General features: G+C 41.0%; 1 protein-coding gene across 1 annotated transcript in view; it reads right to left on the minus strand.

Annotated features, from left to right (window-relative positions):
• kcc (solute carrier family 12 member kcc) overlaps positions 1 to 22,056 on the minus strand; it is a 229,155-nt gene extending 207,099 nt beyond the window's left edge. The window contains exon 1 of the mRNA XM_022841387.2: positions 20,103 to 22,056. Coding sequence (XP_022697122.1) covers positions 20,103 to 20,127 — 25 coding nt within the window. The 5' untranslated portion in view covers positions 20,128 to 22,056. The remainder of the gene's footprint in view (positions 1 to 20,102) is intronic.
• Positions 22,057 to 22,064: the final 8 nt, after the last annotated feature.

A 22,064-nucleotide genomic window follows, 5' to 3' on the forward strand; every position in this document is an offset into this window, starting at 1 on the left:
ACCACAAGGTCTGCAGCCGACTCATTTGGACTACCAAAGCACGATTAGCAATGCCCTATATTTTGGCCCTTCAACCATGAGAAGCGAACACCATATTTGGTTTGCGGCGCTTTAATCGGCCCGCGTGCTACAACACACGTAACTATCCTGCCGACTTTCTTACTCACTCGCTTTCTCTTTTGGCTAACGTCACGTTTGTTTGACGTAGAGAGCAAAACATAGCTTGTGATCTAACAGCTGTGGCATAGGTAAGTTTGCTTCGATTGCAGTTCATTTGGACAGTTTAAATGAAATTACTGTTCCCGGCGGATTTTCGAATTCGCAGGAGCAGCCGTTTTCCATGTATGGCCAAGCACAATCGTGTCATGAGTTTATATCAAACAGACCAATTCATAACTATGTGACATAGACCAAAAACTTTTCTCTTTAAAGAAACACCCTTACATTTATCAGGATTACTTTTGCACGACACTTTAATTTGCGAACATCTTATAGGTTATATCTGTTTCTACCTGCCTTCACCTGCAGGAGCAGGACGCAGGAGCCTTATACTATAATAACATAGGTGGAGACGGTATGGACGGTATTCTCACCTGCCTTTTACACACTCACTATATTTCATAATCGGCAGCGCTACATACCGCGTGCGTTGGGCTTCCCCTGCACATTACATTTTACTTACTTTCTTCGTTTGTTTGTTTTAATTTTCACCAGCGACGAATGCAACATATGCAAGGCATGGCCATGACATTCTCCTTAGTCAGGATGTCACCGATTGTCTGCAGTCCCGATTCCATATCGAAGTACACACAGTTACGTGATTGTACCCTCTGCTTGCTTGAGACATCACTATTTGCTGAGGTTTCTAGCACCCTATGTCACGGTTATTCGCCTCCCATCTATAATTTCTTCAACTTTCGCTTCTGGTCCGACAGACCACGCTTTCGCTTGTTTGTCGACCACATTCTTAGTCGAAAGGTGCAACAATTGCTTTTATTTCAACAAATAATAAATAGTACAGGTCCTGATTCCTATAGGATCTACCCAGGTACGCGACGCCGACAAAAAATCCGCAAGGAAAGCTAATATTAGACTAACCACAAATAAAAGATTATATTGATATTCGATGCCTACTATCCATGCACGACCTTGGTTTCTGCCAAGATATGGCCGACTGACTCCGATTGATTCTTTCCTTTCGCCGGAAATATTACCTATTACAAAGATCAGAAGTCAAGTCTGCAAGAATATAAGTCACAGGTTCTAGAGAAAGCAGAGAATTCTATATTAAAAATAGGTGCCTCCTTCCTGCCTTCGACAGGAAAATAAAAGCCTTTGCTGTTCTCTCAGATGAAAATACAAAACGATGAAGACGAAACGAGACGGGCGCTACAAGGTTTATGAACGCAGGGCTGAAAGCTACAATCAACGCAGCTGAAGGGATGCGCAGGACTCGACAACAGGAACGACATGACACACCTCTTGAATATTCCATGTCGTTTGGCATGGAGCAGTTAGTAGATAGGTTCGCGAATTCCGTCACAGGGACTACGGGGCAATGGCTGCAACATTCGTGACGGGGGTGGGCTAGATTGGGCACCCTTTGTCGCAATCCGATTTCCGTTAGTCTGAAAACGGATGAGTCTTTCCGTCACCGAGAAACGCCGGGGAACTTTGATCAAAGCATTCCTACCTAGGAAGGCTCGCACTTCCACTCTAACATGTAAGAAAGCGAACCGTAAAAGCGGCACCGTAAGCTACGCTATTCGAGCCACCGTCAAGTTTCGATTATAAGGCAGAAAGTTAATATCAGGAAGTGACCTTTTCTGAAGTATTTGGTTATGACTATTTGGCTATATTTCAAGCGGAACGTGTGAAAAGTGTTGAAATTTTACTGTATCAAAGTTAATAACAGTGGGATGAACGTGCAATTAAATTATATGAATAATTATTAATTGCTATCCACCCGAGGGGACTGTGCTCACAAGAAATGATTTTATAAAAACTAGTTGCAGCTAGTCTTTAATATATGACATATGTTACATATTCCCCTTTGTTTTAAACTATCGGCTGTTCCACGGATTATACGTGCCATTGCTTGACATTTAGGACTATAATACCTATTACGTATATTCCGTTTGGTCTATTATAGTACGATTTAACTTCCCGTTACTAAAAATTTTCTTGGCTCTACTATTTTTTCAAATGCATCTTAACTAGAACATTGAAAATAGTTTTCCTCCGTTGTATGCGTACACATACAACTGTTCTTGACAAATCGGTCGCTCAAAAAGTAAGCAATAATTATCATTGATAGGCTCAACCTGCCATTTCAATTTGGCGCAATCTGTAGCGCAACGATAGTACGAAGCCGTATTTTTCCACATGCTGTGTAAAGCAGACCATTGACTCTTTTAACGTCAGCATCAAACTGAGTGTTTTTAAATTAACCGCCAGAGTTGTTTATGTACGCAAATATCGAGTCTACATTTGCCCCCGCAGAATAAGCCATTGGCTATTACTGAGGCAAGCTGGTAAGGCCTTGTGTGGGCCTTGTTATCAGGGAAGTCGCAACGCCGCTTCTTTTCATCGTCGGCACGACGACATTGACACTGCACGATGGTATCAGGAGGTGGTAGAGCATCTTAAATTTTTTTTTAAATATTTGAATATTTTTTTTACGGAACATTATGCCTACACATGCAACTAAGCAGATTGTTTCGTAGGCTGTAATTTTTATTTGATTTTTAAACTGTTTTTTTGCCTAGTAAAACCCAATATGTAGAGACAAAGAAATGCTGTAGTTTTCTAGCAGCGAGGAGCCTCTTAAGTGATAAATTGGATTCCAGGCCAACGGGAATATGGGCACTATACACCATCGTTATCTCAGGCAACGGCATCTATAATTCGTGAAACAACGAAAACTCTAAAACCATGTAATACGTCTTTTCAAGATAAGTTGTAAATCGAGTTGTTATAAAATCAGTCCTTATGAGCATAACACTTCCGGGTGAGTAGCGATATTTACGATCATCGAATTATTCATGTAACTTAATTATATCTTGTCGACACATACACAACGAAATTTCAGCACTTTTTACTTGTTCCGCAAAAAAACACTCGGTATAATTTTCTAGCAAGGCCTTCTGAAAAAATAAAATTTGCCTTTGACTTTTTGCTTTATCATTGAAACTCCATTGGTAGCTTGGCAATAGCTCAAGAGGCTTAGCTTCCTAAACACCTTTTTACGATTTGCTTGCTTGCATATCAGCACCGCACGCCCGAACATTCCTATGTAGAAATTTCATCATCGAAGTTTCCCACTATTCCATGAGGCAAAAAATGCCCAATCTAGCTTTACGCCGTCACAGATATTGCAGCCATTACCACGTGTGGCAGACACTGTCGCAGCATCCGAGAGCGTACCCACTAGCCACTCCATTTCGAACGGCACTGGGCCTTCAGGAGATTTCCTGCGTCGTTTTTGCTCTCTGTTCCTGTGCAGCCCTTCAGCTTCACCGATTGGCGCGTTCAACAGCCTGTCTTGTTTCGTCTTTATCGTTTTGTATCTTCATCTGTGTGGAAGGCAAGAAGGAGAAACCTATTCTAAATCCAGGCTTTCTGCGTCCTCTAGAACCTCTAGCCTAACTTCGGACAAACCTGACTTCTGCTACCTGTTATGGGTGCTGTCACTCGGAACCAATCGACAATAATTTGGCAAGAAAGAAATTCGTACAAAGGTAATAGGCATCAGATAGCAATGGAACCCTTTGCTTGTGTTGCGGTTGACCTCAGCTTTCAGCGCAGACTTTTTGGTTGGGATCGCGGAACCATTTGGGACCCCATCCTGTATAAAGATCAAGATGGGTCCAAAAACGTTGAATGTTATCGACAGCCATCCGAAACCAGACTCCTTAAAACCAGCAACAGATTACGAAGAAATAATAGAAGGCAGATAAGTAACCGTAACATGAAAATGTTTTAAGCTTTAACCCAAGCGCAAATGGCGGTGTCTCAGGTAAGCAGAAACACATAACGGCACAGCTACATGTGTCCTGTGGTGTGAACTAGCAATGGCGCGAATCGACTTCAAAAGCCATTGACGACGTGTTCGCTGAAGAGACGATCGTAACCATGCTTTGCATCTACTGTATTTGTCGCTAATACAAGTGGAAACAGGCCTCAATTATAAGTAAACCGACAATATAATCCTTTGGGTGTGGCTGTGTGAGTAAGCGGAGCTTGACCTACATGATGTCTAACGCAAATATGGCTTTGATTTCAAGAAAACCTGACCAGGGTAGGGCGTGTGGAGGACTAATGGGCTTGTTGATAAAATCATCAATAGCGTCATCGCCTATTATACCGTGATCCAAGATACCCGTTTTCGGAGAGAAACGAACCCTCTTTCGTTTAGGTTGAGAGAACTCGTGAGAGAATAAGCTTGTAAGGTTGTGCTTCGAAGCGAGTCCTAGTATTTGTCGAGGCCACCAACCGCATCAGTGACAATTTACAGGATGTTCATGAATGTCATGCACCTATAACTCTAACAAACGTAAGTATTTTAAACTTTGTAACCAAAAGCTTTTGGTCTATACCCTATGCCCGCACATCGGCCTCTTTGGCGAAGAGGCATACATATGTGAGATGTGAAACTTGTCAAAAAATCAAAGGAAAAGAAAATACATCTATCGACATTTAATCCAATCAACATAGCCCTGCCTATATATTATTTGCCTCTACTTCTCTGTTAGAAATTCAGATATATTGCAAGGCTTTTAGCATTTATATACTATCAAAAAATTAAAAAATCAATAATTCATATAACGGCACGTTTAGAAAACATGTTGCTAAAGACGAGAATTCGATGAGCCTAGATAGATAATCACAACGAACAACGCTTGTTAGAAAAACGTTCCATATATTTAACTGACGTTAAAATCAAGCGGGTTCAGTGCTAAATACGCTGGTGATTATTTATTTCGACCGCGAAAGTAAGCACCATAGCTGCCGTAGACTATCTGCTTATCTACCAAAAAGCAGGAATATAGTATACAAGCTACGTGCCTGCGTCCAATGTGAACGGATTGATTTAGAACGGCCTTCAAAAGATTCCGATGTATCAGGGATCTGATTTGTATGAATAGCCTGCTTCTTGCTCTAGGAAGTGAGCAGAACGGTTCTTAAAATAATGGTGTTATTTTTAGCATGAGAGTCTATTTCATGATTATGACTGCTACACAATAACTATCATAAACGACTTGCCTCTCAGGTGGTGAGACTTCGGTGTACTTTTGCGCTGTTTGCGCTGAAATGCGCTGTTTTTCATTGAAGGTTGCTGAAGGCATTGAATATACAGCCTTCTCTCAGCTAGATTATAGTGAATTACCGTGGGGAGACTGTGCCTTTTCGGGCCACAACGCTTTTGGTGGCAGCTGGGCAAATTATAAAACTGTGGCTATGGATACTGCGCGAGTTTGGACAAAACAGTCGGGCGCCGAACCAGGGAAGACCTGTCCTTGGCAAGATGAGGCCACGGCAGGTGAACGAGGAAGCTAAGAGCTGTCTGATGAACTCGGCTGCGATCGGAAAAGGTGCAAACAATAGGGAAATTGAGAAATCTCCCACTATGAGTAACGACGGTCAACAAACAAAAACGAAGTGGCAAAGAAGGCAATGCAATGCCACGCTACGTTACTAAAGCTGTCAATTTCGTCGAAGTGATAGAATTACGAGATAGAAGATAAATACGGTCGATGGGAACATCTAAATGTGGGTAATCTAAGTAATCTAACTGAAATTGAACATTGGGTCACTAAGGTAAATGGAAAATGCGAATATTCTACGGGAACAACACACGAGGAAGCATCAAAAGGAGACTGGTTCCCAGGTATTAAACAAGTGCTCAGAATAGAACGTGCTGCAGAGTAGATGGCTTTAGTGATAGGATCGCGGATAGCATAGTAACGGCAGGGGCTTTTTGGATTCGGTTAATGCCACCACGTGAAGAAGCATGAAGACCCTGTTCCATGGATTGAACAAGTTATCCGCAAGGAAGATAGGCAATGTTACACATGTGGAAGTTAATACGAAAGAAGGAGAAGCTAATGGATCTGAAGTTATTGTTCAAGCGTCGCAGAGGAAACGACGTGCTAAAATTTTGAAAACGTCTTGAACCCGCGGCTTGAGATGGCGGGTCATTATGGCGTGCATATGACGAGGTACTTATAATTTGTCAACGCTGATCCGGTTTTCGGATTCGACCGTAACTAAGCAAGTGTTGAATTTGGAGCTTGGTGTCATATCCATCCTTAGAGTGGCTTGCGTTTCAATTGCGCCTGAAGACCCCCAAAAACTTCTAAAGTGGAAACATGTCTCCTTCTATTGACCAGCCAACACGGAGAGCTAACAATAATAGTGATTCCATTTCAGGTTATCTAGATGAAGCGCAATCGAATCAATGTTGCCATTACCCTATTCAATGCATAGAGTTGCTAGACACTGCCGGTAATCCTCTCCGATGGCTATGAAAGTTATTTCGAAGGCATGGGGCACCTGGAGGACGAATCAAAGAGGTCAGCTGTTTATGAAATTGATGATTACTAATGACTCTGCAGCCTTCAATAGGACAGGGATACACCTATCTTTCAGTGAAGCGAGCGAAAAATTTACGTATACGTAACAGTTTGCTACTCCACATTTACTATCAGGAAAAGCATACAAAAAACGCTTGTGATCTGCAAAATCATCTGGCAAGGAGTTGCGTGGAAGCGGCAAAGCTCTGAATTCATGCTAATAGGCCTGCTAGGCCGAAATAAATATACGTTTTCCGATGAAACGAGGAGATCACCTGGCTCGATAGGAAATGTGCCGGGAGATGCCGAGACATAAAGCAAGCAAAGGTGCGGAGAGATTGTCACGAATACCAGCTCGTTGCTTTAGTGGCTGACTCAGCAGAAGATCCGATGCAGCTCTGAAATGTGCGTTTAAGAAAGGTAAGGAGACAGTTTACACTGTTTCAAAAGTCATTCAACAAAGATCCACGGAATCACTTGCACAAGATGACTAGTGAAAATATTTAGCATGAAAGTAAACCCACTCTTTTGAACCTAAGAACAAAGGAAATTATAGGAGAACTATTTTTTAGTTACCAAGCTTATAACAGATAAAGATTTGTTTCGCATTTTGGTTGTGTCTGTATATGAAGCAATGGTAGCAGGTGAAAGAATCGAACGAGACAATGCGATGAGTTCTGGCGGCATTCTGATTACGATTATAAAACTTCTTTATAGGAAAGGAATTTACCCTGTCAGTGGCTGAAGTTGCCACGAGCGTCTTTAGAAAAGGTAATTTTTCCAAAGCTTGAAAAAGAACGGAAGTGGTACTGGTTATGGAAAAAGAAAAGCTCCTACAGACCTATCTGTCTTCTGCGGACTCTGGCTAAACGAATGGACTTCATCGTCGAGAAGCGAATCCAAGACTTTGCTGAGGAACGCAATCCTAATGCCACCTTGCCAGTGTGATTTTTGAAGGCACCACTCGGTTTTAACGGCAATAAATCATATAATTGTAAAGGCGTGGGCCGTAAAAGCAAATAAAGACTCTGGATTTGTTTTTTGGTCTTCTTTTAAACGTCAACAACGCTTTGAATAAATTCGGAAGGACACTAGGTTGAAATCGCTGACATGAAGAAAGGAGCAGCTCAAAAACTAGTGCTCAGAGCGAACAACAAGAAGACGTACGTCTTAGTCTTAGGCCAGCTATTATGAAATCTTACTTACCACATAGTTTAGTTCCAAAGACTTCAAGTGTACGTAATCCAGATGTAGACATAATTTCATATGCTGTTAGGCACGCCTATCATCGTAAAAGCACACGGACCAAAACTACTTGAAACGCCAACAGCGAAGTGTTGACGAAAGTTGATGACAGATAACGGCGGCCTTAGGTACAGTTTTACGGCTTTCTAAAACGGTAAGAAAATTAAAATAATAAACATTTAGATATTAGAATAAAAGGCTCGACAGATGGTACCAAGGTGACGACTGAGGTGATGGAGGAACTAGCCAAGATAATTCAAATATGCACTGGGCAAGGGGAGGCAAGTGGAGCGTACTCCGCATTATCATACGTACGAAGGCTCTCATTCTAGCAGGAACGGTACTTTATGGTGTCGAGGTTGATGAAGGTTATGGGAGGATTCTACTTGCAGCCTAAGTGAACTGAGAGATGTAATAATATTAGTGTTCGCTCAGCGTGGCAAGCAAAGTGTGGGAAGGTGCGGCGCGAAAAATTGAAGGTCGCGGTCAGGAACATCATTTTGATAATTACTGAGTAAATAACAAGGCCTGGAATACGACGCAGTTTCACAGTGGCTTGTGCAGAATAAACGCGCACAGTATAACAGCGATATCGAAGGTGATGGCAAACACATTCTGGTGGGCTTCACTACGCTAAGTTCGCGGCTTGGACGGCTAAATTAAGGCTCGCAGAAGCGACAAACGCCTGTCTTCGCAGCTTTTCTCGCTACATCTTCAAGATGGTTGAACAATCGAAGCGAAAGCAGCAACCGGCCACAAATGTATCAGAGGGGAAAAAGGTTGCGCCAATTAACCAGCCTATTACAGGTCGCCCTGCAGGACCCGATATGAGTGTACCTGATTGGCAGCAAGATCGGAACACGAACGAACGTTACACATCCGGCCGGTGAAAAAAAGGAATAGGACAGTAATCCCTTCGACGAAGCAGGAATCTTCTAAAGGTATGGACTAGGATGCCACTAATGAATTCGCAAACTCACTAGCCCTCCCCGTACTTGAACCGCTCCGAACGAAGTCCTGGGAAAAAAACAAAGGATTCTGGTATGCATAATGTGTCAGCCCTCACCTTCCTGGAAAGTAGGCGTTGATTCTCTATACCACGCAAAGATCTGACACCGGCATGTTCATCTTATATTAGGGCAAATTCTACATCATCTCATCGGTTTTGTTCTCTGGTATGGATTATTATTATCAGTTAATAGACATGTTTACTCATGGTGGGACGTACGGCACGCCAATTCCATTTTAAATCCATTCATAATATTCGACAACTAACATATAAGCTGAACTAGCGGCATCCTTAAGCGAATGAACTATCGTATGGCTATCGTAATCCATGCCGGTTATGATTTCGCGCATATAGATAAATTAACAGACAACTTTAGGTGAAACTGTTCCAGTTTCTATACAATTTGGTGCGTATAGTGATCTCTCTAACTTTCTATACGTTTATAACGCAATCGTTATCTTATTCGAATAACATAGCGGGTGCGTTTTTGGGCGTGGTTTTCGTGATGCAAATTAATCACAAGAAAAGGCAACGGGGAAATAAGTTGTGGGTAACCCATAGTAACGTAGTTAGGTACTTCTGAAGATACACATGCCGTTCCAAAACTATTTAGCTGGACAGTATATCGTAAGCGTGAGTGGTGCGGATAATCAGCTTGTGAGGGGCCTCTGATGCGGGGAGTACTTACTGTGTGGAGCAGAAGAACGTTTGCATCGTGACTGTGAGAAATAGCAGATACTATAAAAATTTTAAATGTTTGTTTTTACGCGTCATTTTATCGTGTAGCATGATCATGAAAGAAATAGGAATTTTAAAATGTCGGTTCCTGCTGTTGTGAAAATTTCACATTAGAACTTCTCATGCTGTGATCCCATTTCATATCAAATAAAACTCAGCTATCGAATTTACCCAATATATGGCCATAAAATTATTTCTTTGTGTCTATGTGCAAGTTCAAATACGTTACCGACTAAGCTACCAGAGGGACTATATAGGACACCTTACAACACATTAAGCCGCTCACTGCTTCGAGAAACAATGAACCTGGTAACAGGACTAATGTTATCGTGAGACTCTATGACATGATTATCTTTTACCCTAATTAGAATGCATACCAGTAGAAAATAAGGAAAATTCACGATAGTGTACTAATGGGCGTATATATTGATTTTCGATGGATCGGCTGTGTTATAACCATGAACACAACACAGAAGTCATGAAGGAGCTTAAGATCATGGTCTGTGCATACCACGAGTATAAATGAAGATGAGGTGCCTGAAAAAGCGTAGATGGCCTCGACTTCACACTTATCGTGCCCTTCGTTTAAAAAAAGGCAGAAAAATTTCTAGTAAATCGAGTGAACAGACGCTATATATATATATATATACATATATATATATATCAGAGAAACTATTAAAAAGTAGTTCCCCTTATATTTGAAAACTACTTAAAGCCTGATGACTTTGTTAAAGCTATTTCATTCTATTCATTCTAGTTGTTTTATGTTGCGTACGGCCTCAAAATCATTTTTATAATGCGCAAATATGTTCATGCAGCAAGTAACGTTTGTGCTGTTGCCATTCTTCCACCTTTCTATTGCCAGGCCCGGTTCTAGGCGTGAGCCTTCGATACTTTCATTCATTAAGGGTCCTTCATTCCACACCACTGCACGTCCCAATGGTATCAGTGCTTTCTGACAACTATAAACGTTCTAGAAAAGGATGAAAAATCACACTTCGGTGCTAATATTTGTGTATGTTAGCTATCACGCGCCTTATTGTCACCAAATAACAGTTTAAAGTGTCCTTTTGAGTGCGTTGCTATAGGTAACCAATAAGCTGCTATGTTGCACGAAAATAGCTACCAGAAATTAACGGACAGGAAAATAAGGAATTAAGTAACATAACGCATTTTTCTTAATAATTGTTTGGATGGTTGGTATACCATTTCGTAGGTCTATTAGAGAAACCCGAGATAGGTTCAAGCAAGCTTACTCTGGTTAATAGGAGCAAGTTTTGGATGCTATACTTAAAAGAGATGATTCCGTAGATTTCCCGTAGAGAATGTAACGTAGAGTACCGAACACAAGAACAATGGCATGCAGCCAACATGAGATGTTCCTTTAAACAAAAAGCTTTAAGAACACCCCATTGACTATCACTTGGCTCATTGACCGTGCCAGTAAAATAGGCGTGAACACTCCATTCATAAAAAACGCCTTTTACTACAGGATATTTAATACAACAGGCACGCGAAGGTCATTGACTGCACGAACATTAATTATATCGTTTTTTTTTTAAAAAATTTTTTTAGTTTTTTTTTGTAACATTGTGTGTGCTAAGAAGGAACCTGTTTTATATTTTTAGGATAGCTGAGATAAAATAGAAAAACGCACTAATGATTCCTTGTGAACTGGTTGTATTTTTAGCTTTTCACAGTAACAGGAAGACTGGTGGGACCGTTCCTCTGTTAACGCCGACACAACTAGTGGGCAATCTAATTATCATAAACGAAATACTAATGCATTCAGGACTTCTCGAATAGATAATGATGAAGAGCCGTTAAAAAAATAGCCACAGTTTTAAAAAAAATACGAAATATCTATAAACACTTTCGGTAAAATGTTTGCTTCTTCTCCGCTTGTTGTGAGCAAAGCAGGCTTCAGTTTATTTACCCACACGTTTATCTAAATGGAAATATTATATGGATAATTGCAGTTTGTACAACAACTCGGACACTTTAAATACGCTGAATCTTCGATAACCTACAAGAAATGTCAAGCATTGTTCTCTCCGAATCCTTTCTTTCTGTGCGTTTACAGCAACGACCTAATTTGTCTAGTGTGCCCGTGCAGCAACAGGGGCACTGCTAACTATAGACTATCTAGATGGCAATGGGCGTACCAATATGTCAATGACAAGACCGCCCATTTAATCCCACTGACTCTCTTTTCCACTTGCCAGTTTCCATAGCATTTCACCTCATTTTCCAGGAGAGGCGGCGGCAGCAGTATTATACTCCCGCAAGGCGTCTCCTATTTTTTTTACGACTGACCAGCCATCCATTAACTATTCCACCCACCGTTCGTCCGTCCGTCCATCTTGCCGTATGCCTTCCTTCCTGCCTTCCGTTGACCCCTCCGTTTGTTGGTCTTTCTGTCCCCATGCAAAAAGAAATCAGTATTTTGGCCCAGTAACTTAACCATAAATACTCATTTTTCCCCCTTGACTCAGACGCAAAACGACTCATTACGGCCGACATGACAGGGTGATATAGTGGCCGCTATAATAGCGCTATTTATACCCCTCGATAATCTTACGCCGCAACCTCTTTATCGGCCGCGTATCAACGAGAACCGGCGGACTCGCCGGCAGGCCCTAACGGGATCAGTGCCAAGTAAGATCGAAATGTGCTAGCATTATTGACTAATAAGCCACACGGAAACGATGTCTTCATGACGTGCTACGTTGTATACGAGTATCATTGGTCTACGAGCCAGTGTATATGAGTCTACCAATACCAATAATTTTTGACCCTGACCATTTTGGTTCTTATCAAGAAGAATAATTAATAGCCTAGACTGTGAACTTCTGTGTTCGTCGACAGCAGAGTACCGTCAGCTCTATCTATAAAGTCAGATAACTAAATACTTTATGCTTCTCTGAGCGATCAGGAATGACGTGCCTTTCATTTTTGGCTAAGGACGAGCTATGAGTTAATAGGAATGCGAACAGGACTAGGAAACCGGGGCCGTCAACCTTAACCGGGACAACTGAAAAATCGGAATTGTTTATAGTAATTACTGCTTCAATATAGCGAATATCTGCTAGTTCACTGTTCCTATAACAGAAGACATCACCAATATCACTATGGAATGACGTCATTCTATTATCACTTTTCTATTATATATTATTATTCTAAACCTACCCCTATTTTAGTCATCAGTATTATATTTAACTCGTACATCACAGTCAAGCGGTACAAATGTATTATAGCTCATTTAACTCTTTATTGCTCTGGCAGTAACCGGAAACGGCACCAGTTATTAAGCCAGGATCTAATAATACTTATCTAGTAAAACTTTGTTTTTCTACTTTCTCTAGTTGCTAGCGTCTTATCATGGACTAGCGTTACATATGTACTGAGACCTTATTCAACGACGAGTATATAACGTGATACACGGCATAATTGGCCTGTCAGCCACGAGTCGCATATGTCTTTCGCAGATACATTGATATAATCGTCAGCCTACAACACGTTGATTCTACGATTGGAATCGCTCGTTTCTACGGATTTCGCCTTTAAGCCTAAAAGGACATGGTCACAGTATCGTTCTTTTATAATCGTTTAGACGTTTAGTCTAAAAAAACACCTTCGTTGTCTCCGTATCGTCGCAATTGGATATCGATCTACAATACGAGTGTTCCAGCCTCGAAAACCATAGAAAATTGTTCGCTTGTCTCTTGTATTCAGAGTACTTTCGTGCCATTTCAATTGGCAGTAGAGTATAGCAATTATGTGAACGCGTTAAAGGTCTGCACAGACGCTTTAAGCCAAAGTTCTCAATTACGCTTTACGGCATATGTTTGTATTTGCTTTGTCCTTAGAGTAGCATTAGCAGGACGTTTATGTGATGAATTTAGGCTAGGTCCACAGTTTACTGCATCCATTATAGCAGTGCCGCTTATTCAGACTGTAGCATGTGGAGTGAGTATTTTTGGGAGGGACAGAAGAAATGCAATGCTATAGAGGTAACGAGCTTAAGTCCGCCGGCATATCTGTCGATAACGATCTACGGTAGGCCCGTGCCGACCCAGGAAAGCGATTATTATACTGCCCAGATACAGCTGTACGTGTTGTTTATAGTTCGCCACGTAGTATCGTGCAACTATAAGCAGTGACCTCCGATCGTCATGGCGCTGAGTAAATATGAGCTTACGAAATAAACCGACAAGGGCTGAATCTTACTTCACAATCGTGCTGAAGGCTTTTGTGTACCTGAAGCCGCAGAAGGCAATACCATATTGCAGCTAATTGCAGATGTTAATGTATGTAACTTAAATCTACTTGAAAAGTAGATTTAGGAGAAAAGTTACATACATGTGTATGTATGTATATATATATATATATATATTACACACAAAACGAATTTCATGCAATTTCTAGATTTACAGAAATGGTACATACTGCACACCTAATACAAAATAGAGGCACAACTTCATTACTATTACGTGGTCATCGTTGTTGAAGTATCCTTTCTTCGAACACATATGCAAGTCCACTGGACCGAGTTATACAGATTCATTCATAATAGAGGGGCCACTATACTCTGCAATCACACTCAGATCAGATATGTCTAGACGAAAGTAATAAATATAGAACGTTGTGGGATATTACACGCAGCTTTGATTTCTGGCTTTGTTTCCCCTTCGCATGTTTTGTTATTGCTAACATCGTGCACGTAACTACGGCGGCGGGCTACGGGTTTTCAAACTCCAGTAGTATAAGGATTCGTCTCTGGCTGTACTGAGGAACTGTGCCGTCAGCCGTTAAGCTCTACAGCATTGCTCTTGGAGCATAGTGAAAATATTAATAAAGACGAACGTGTAAAATTGAAATAAGTTTCAGCATAAAAAAGCGTGTCGCTTTTTTCACCCTTGAACTAGGTCTATTAGTGGATCGTGGTTAACGACTCAAGCAAATTGAGTATGAATGCAAACTGAATGTTCTCCTCGAGAAAAATTGATAATATTTATTGTACACACACTTCAATTGTAATCATTTTGTGAGTTGTTTTCTCTCCGGTGTTTTGTCTAGGAAGATATGACCGATCTCTACCTTTAGCCCACAGTATAACGGTAGGCCAAGTAACACCGAGCAACATAATTTATAGACCGAAACTAAGCAAGATAATATGTGCAGGTGGTAGTAGACGTATCTAGAGATAAGCGGATGCAAATTTAGTTCTTCAAATTACCTTACATGGACTGTTTGTTCGTACAGCCTCTGAATGTGAGACCGTGTAGCCAAGCTCGTAAAGTAAGATAAGCATCGAGTACCCAACGTGTTCACGTATTGTACACCCTGCACTTCTAACACTCCGCAATGCGTACTATGACAATAACGGAATGACTCTTTACTCCGTATAGGCCAATGTTAGCTGCTCCTACCGAAGGATGAAGGCAAGACGGTCGAGAAGAAGAACAACTTGATATTTGATGAAAGTACTCACTATAATGCAACCGTTTTTCTGCACTAAAGTGCAGTTGAATGATCCTGGAAAGAACAGGGAAAGAGCCAAATTTAAAATGGGTACGTGTATGTTTTAGCCTTTTCTTTATGTTTCTTGTCCTTCGTTCTGCAAGAAACCGGCCTGCCTGAACTGAGTGTACTTTGTGTGCAAATCCAGCAGCATTGGCCCACATTTTCTTCCCACGCTGAGTAGGCTCACTTAATGGGGGCACACGAGCGGAGCTAAGATTCGGCTGAATCGTCGAGCGAAAAGAAACATTTCTTTAGGGCGTAAAATATAAATAACAATTTTTAACACGGCAGTTATCCATCGGAGTTTTTGGTAATTAGGTAGGGTAGAATAACTTCATATATGCGATAACTGGTTTCTTTTGTCTGTTTTTTCAATCTGGATTATATGTTTGATGGTTTTTTTAATACATGTATCAAATACCTAAAATTCAAACCAGAGCCCCATTTGACTCCGCTGTGGAAGCTCCACCTGGTCAGGCCGATTCAATAAATGATTTAGCCAAAAGCCCCTGCATAGATGTAAAACGCAAGAGATGCAACCTGGAGAGTTCAGTTTGCACTACAGATTAAAAACAACCCCAATTAATAGTAGTCGTCGTCGTCGTCGTCGTCGTCGTCGTCGTCGTCGTCATCTCAGAGGCCGCTTGCTTAACTTGATACGTCTCGTGTAATTTTGAATGATGGCGCTACGTGTTATCGGTCACGTTATGAGCACACTGTTTCAGATTATGGATTGTTTTCGACGTTAGTTCATGCACTTCATTTTGCTAGAGGTCAAGCGGGATTGCATTCAGTGCCCTGACTTCAGTTTACAGAAAGGTCTGTAACATATCACGGCAGAACTCGTCACTGACTGTTACCGCTCTTCCATCCATATTTTCGAAGGATTAAAGTCCAATAACATTTTCGCGCCATAAGCCGTACCACATAATACCTTTTTATGAGAAGAGTCGCCGGTCAATGCTCACCCTTGGAGCTTCTTCGAATCCCAAATACAGGTATTTTATTTATTCACCCAGCCACTCAGTAAGTGACAATGAGTTTCATCGGAGCAGAAGACGCGATCAGCGAATGAACTACACCTATGATCGTCCTGGATCCGTAATTGTTGACCCGACTGTACCCGACAAGGGCTTGGTTGCAGCTTTTGCTTTAAAATAGACAAATGTTTGGTTTACATAATTCATCGGGGATAAGGTATGTATTGAATACATATTTACCTAACAGGCCTTGCTTTAGTATCGATAAGGCAGGTTTGGTTAAACGAACTTTATTTATAGCTTCTTTTTTTTAATTGCAAACGATTGCAAATGCCCCAGCAATGAGCAGACTGTAAGATTTCTCTGTATGCGCTGCTTGATCAAACCACTCACACCAGTTCAAGACATCCCGTATTAATGACCTCCCACTTGTAAGGGACCTTTAATGAGGTAATCGCAATTAATACACCGTTATATATGCTGCGTGAGTACTTTTTTAAATTAGTTTTTTAACTTTATTAGTTTGTATTAGGCTTGCCATTATCTCAACGTGAATACTGCTCGAATGTAAAGAACGGCTACACAAATCACATTAAATTAATGTATACGGATTAACCGGTGAATGCCAAAAGCTAAAAACACAAATCCCTTATAATCCGAAATCTTGAATGTTCAGGTCGGCGCCCTAGAAAAATCGGTACGTCTGAGAGCAACAGGCAGATCAGTGCGATCACTCTAGCTTATAGAATTTCGTTTGATGAACAGTAACAGCAGATATTTAGTCCAGGCCGGCTGATGTCGTCATAGTCGTCCTACTGTAATACTTTACGATTCCGAGAGTTTTACTGAAAGTGTCTGAGTCACCCTAGAGTGTATTTTATATTATTATAGACCTTTCGTCCTCATGGCAGCTATCTGATCGTGTTCTAAGGATTAACGTTACGCATGTTTGGTGCTCGTTTAGCTTTGTATAATAAAAGTCGTTTACAGAGGCCAACCTATGCGCGCTAGTGCTTAAAGCATCGGCGGTGGCCATATGGGTGAACACATATGGACGATATTTCCAGATGCTTTGCCAAACAGCAACTGTTGTTTAGTTGCTGCAAAAAGTTCGCCGGTACGAAATCACTTATAAAACGCAAATAAACGGGTCGCCTATTAAACAACTGTTACACAGTCGGCTGTGAGTTATGCGATATGGCTTGCAAGAACACCTCCGTAACTAGTCTAGTGACAAATAATAAAAATTCAACAGTCAACTAGGTGATCACAAAATTTCAGCAGCACGTACTGTCCTTAAGGGTCAGCACGTAGGTAACTGGAAATCATAATAGGACCAAGCTTAACTTTAATTAAAATTAAAAAAAAAAAGTCGTAGGAAGTTTCGGGCAGATTCGCCTACTAACAAACTGAATTGATAACATTCGAAAAGACGAAAGTGTCAGCCAAATCTAATAAAGAGCTGCCGAAGATTTTTCAGAATTCTATCCAGTCGTAGACCTGGCACTAGAGAGCCAAACGTCCATCATATTTAAGAACTTTGAGAATGAAAAATCCCGCCAATTTACTTACAAAATTATTCGGGCTGAAAAAAAAACCAATTTTTCGAATGGTACTTGCAGAAAGATAATCAGAATAGAGGATTTTCAAGGAGGACTGTGTAAAGCGATGAAACTATATTCAAGACAAATGGCATGATTAAGGGACATGACTGAACTTACTGGGCTAGTATATAAAGCTACATGTTACGCCGGGACACCACGTAAATTGACCAGGGATTACAGTTCGGCCCATTTCAAGAAAACGATCAACGAACCGTTCTTGCCAAATTATTTGAAATCTGTCCTAGTCCGTATTCAGAAGCGCTTCGATGAAGATACTTCCAGCAGGATAGGGCTCCTGCACGCTTCTAAAGGCCACAACTGAGCCAGAATGCATAAGGACAGGAAATGAGCTTAGGGATCAATTGCTCACCTTATTTAGTGTGCGGTGCATTGAAGAAAACGGTGATGGCTTCTAACGCTTCCGATCATGTATTTTATGCAAACTCTTTCGCAATTTATGTGCTACACATGCTATATATTTAGATAGCTATCTGAGTCAAATCGGCCCCGCGGACTCAAGACTCATTTTTAGAAAGTTTTCAATTTTCTCCTGAGAAAGGCTTAATTCGTTATTTCGTGCGACTCCCTTGACAAGCGTTGACAAGTGGTGAAACGTTACAAATAAATCGTTTTTTCGAGCTTAAAAAAAAGCACAATGAATACGATCCAGAAAGAAAAATGACGATTCTTATCGTGGTCTATGATCAATCAGTGTAGTAATGCTTGTTTATAGGTGGCCAGTTTCGTTGCCTTGTAAAGGGGCGTAATGCTAATTTAACGCTTTCGTACAATAATAGATGAAATCATCCCGGCAAATACCATTCATTTTCTATGGCTGAATAAATGCTTTCTTTGGCAAGTAGTTTTTCTCTCTTACCGAGTATAATACTCGTTCGGAAAGATTTTATCTTGCGCAACAGTTTTTGCCGCTTTGCTAAACAAATTTGTGTAATTCGTCTATGTTTATCTGCACAGTAATGAGTGTCAAATGGGCGCATTTGCCGGCCAATTAATAACCCTTTGGTTTTTCCGATTTACTAATAATAAACGAACGAATGAATGAAAAATGACGTGTATCAATTATAAACTAATTGACGCCATATGATCTAGCGCAATTGACAGTCACTCCGCGAACACTTTTCTATATACGAATGGGTCATGCCAATTTGGCTAATTTACGAAATGGTTGGTGAAGTAATGGCTAATATGGATGATCAAATGATGGGTTGACTACCCCTTTCTTCAAGCGGTAGGACTGTTTGAAATTAACAGGAATAACTACGAAAAGTTATAAATTAGGCAACTAGGCTAGAGGTTGATTTTACATTTACAAGCTAAGTATAATTTATATGTGCTGCAATAGCGATTTCGAACTTGAACTCTGCTATTTCCTCAGGCAGCTGAATACATGCAGTACGTTGATTAATGTAGCACGCCGACATGATAACGGCAGTAGGACTATTGTAACGTTTTAACGGAAAAGCGCAATGAATGTTGCTAATAGATTCACGGTCATGAAAAGACCCATAGCTAATGGGATAGCTAACGGGTTGGTCTTGCAGAATTTTAACTCGCTAGCTGTAAAGGTACAGGTCTTCGACCCAACCATAATTTACAATAGACCAGATATAAGGCGAATCAAATTCATTTATATTAGAACAGGCTAATGAAACTGGTTAAGTAGTAATTATGACAAATCAGAATCATGGAATATATGTATATATATATATATATCACTTAATTCTTTTGCTCACCCCATGAGGAAGGTGGTTTACGCATAAATGCGACAATCCAATCACTTGTTATCCGTACCAACGTTATATAATACCTGTATACCCATAATTTAAAATATTGTATAGCTTGAATAAACTACAAGTTATTGGCGCTACGGTTTATGAACAAAACTTTTCCGACGTTGTTAATGACATCGTGCTTCGAAGCTCATAGAAAGTTCTCTCTTCCAACAAAGTTATATAGGCATGCAAGTGGCCAGCCAGCGCCGCTGTGATTCCTACCTTCCCGAAGCAAGATACTGTAACTGAAAGTCTAAATGTTGTTGGTATGTGGTCACTGTCAGGACACACCCGCTGGAAACTTTATTGAGCTGCTGTAAGTTTCCAGCGCGCTGGACTAAACTTCCTGGGGGTACCTCACTTTGAACTAGAAATACTTAGCAGGATTGTTGATAAATGTTCTTTCTATAAGGAAAATTTGTTCAAATATTAAACGAATCAATCCATTATGTACATAAATAATGTCATTTTCCTGCTCTGTCAGATACACTGGGTCACATGATAACGCAAAATTAAATTTCACCCTATTACTTGACATGTGATAGGGCTTAGAAAAGCTGCCATAGATCCCTCCTTATTACAGCTGGTTCATGTCCATTGTTCATGCTTAATCTTAGCTGACCTAAAATTACCAGTAGTTCCGAGACGAAGGCGCATCCATCTATGGTGGCGATAATCTTCTTTTTTCTGCTAATCGAAGCATTCCATTACCGTACACAAAAACATAGATACATTAATGTCAATGGCTTTCTGTAACTAATATCATGTGGCTTGCTTCCCCCTTAGATTCTTTTTTCCTATTGACTGAGTCTTCGTGCCACACTTCTTGGTGAAGCTTTCAGCGGACGGCTATATTAACAGCAATCCTCAAAGTGGTACTCCTGTTCGGTTCGGACACAAGATTTCATCCACATGCTTGGATTACACTGATTGCACGGCTGGATGATTTCAGATAGATTTCAGTGAATGCACACAGTTTGAAGTAGGCCTATCACAGTGTCCTTAAGTAGAGCGAAAGCAAATATTAAATGAGTGACAGCTGTCCCTTGGCCTGCCTTCAGCTCTATGCTAGTGTACTATCGCTTCTTTGCTGTTTCTCTCTTCTTTGCGCAGGCCCGATATCAGTTTTACAACGAAAGACACAAGTTGTAGGCGTTGCGCTGACCTAGTAGCAAGCCGGCTGTATGCATTATTGTCAATGGGTCCTAGATCTCCCAGATGGGTTTGCGATGTCCTCGTGATAGTGTACTGATAACGTGTTTTCTAGTGAACTGACGAGCTTTTAAATGGTCTAGGTTCAACACTGGGCGAGGACACAACGCTTCATGCTAGTGATTAGCCGCCTAAAATTATGCTAAACGACAGTACCGGACATGAAACTTTTACACGAACGTAGAAATTTCCAAACTTTTCTGATCAGCTATGCTGTCATTGCTGCGACTCTTCGTAACGACCGCTCTGGTAGTGGCTAGCATTCGGAAGGACTACATCCTCGAAAACGGGGCGACCTTTTTTGGGCGAGTTAGAAACGCCTGTGTCCTAATAATTCATGTACCCTGGTTTCCGCAAATGTAATATAGAAAGGAGGCTTGAACATAAAATATTGTATTTTTGTATTTTGCGCCCCAGTGGCCTGCTCCGGTTGCTCTAGGTCGTGATGTGTCCACTCATGAGTAGCACGACAGAGTAGATCAGTGACCGCCTATGCCATGATGAACTATAGCAATGCAGATCGTAGAATGTACACCATTTCCTTGTAGACTGATTCTGCTAGTTACAACTCATCATATGGGATGAGTATGGGAGTATGGGAGTGCATGAGTATGCTAGTATCATAAAAACAACCTGGGGTCTACGGATTATCTACGATCCATAAGATACCACGGTTCGTATGGAATTTCGTAGGTACCTTAGCTGTGAGCTGTCGGTGATGTGTGCGTGTGTAAAGATGGCTCGCTTTAGACATGTGCAACATGTCCCCACAGAGATATTCTTTATGAAGCACACACACATATGTAGCCCGACATCTCGATCCGCGAATCAGCTAAACAAACTTTCTCACTATCCGATTACAACAGTAACGCATGTCTATCCGCTTGCTTGCCGTTTTACGTTTATTTCTCACTCGCAAATATCGTCTTATACTTTCTTCATGTATGAACATACAGGATATGACCGACATTGAATGATCGATAAAGACATGTCTGGTACTAGCTTCACTTTCCACTGAATTACGTAACGATGAAGAACATCGGCGTTTCTAATATCAGCAGTGAGAGCATCCGGCGAACTTAAACCCAGCGACGATGGTAAAAGCCGTACGACTACGATTTGTTATCCTATTATACTATTGACAAACAGGCACACACTCACACGTAATTCACGAGATAGCCACAACACGATTTAACTAAAAACATACTCGAAAGTTCACAAAGCCGCTCGATAAATCGATCTCGTTAACAGACGGGACTGTCGCCCACCGAGTATTTACTTGTCTGCCGAGCTGGCCGGCTGTTTCAGCTCGTTGTTAGAGCGCCGCCGGTGTCTAGCTCGTCCGTCTGTGATAGCTGATATTGGAGGAGATAGAAAGAACG

The sequence above is a fragment of the Varroa jacobsoni genome, unplaced genomic scaffold (assembly GCF_002532875.2).
Source record: "Varroa jacobsoni isolate VJ856 unplaced genomic scaffold, vjacob_1.0 scaffold_925, whole genome shotgun sequence".
NCBI classification, from domain to species: Eukaryota; Metazoa; Arthropoda; class Arachnida; order Mesostigmata; family Varroidae; genus Varroa; species Varroa jacobsoni.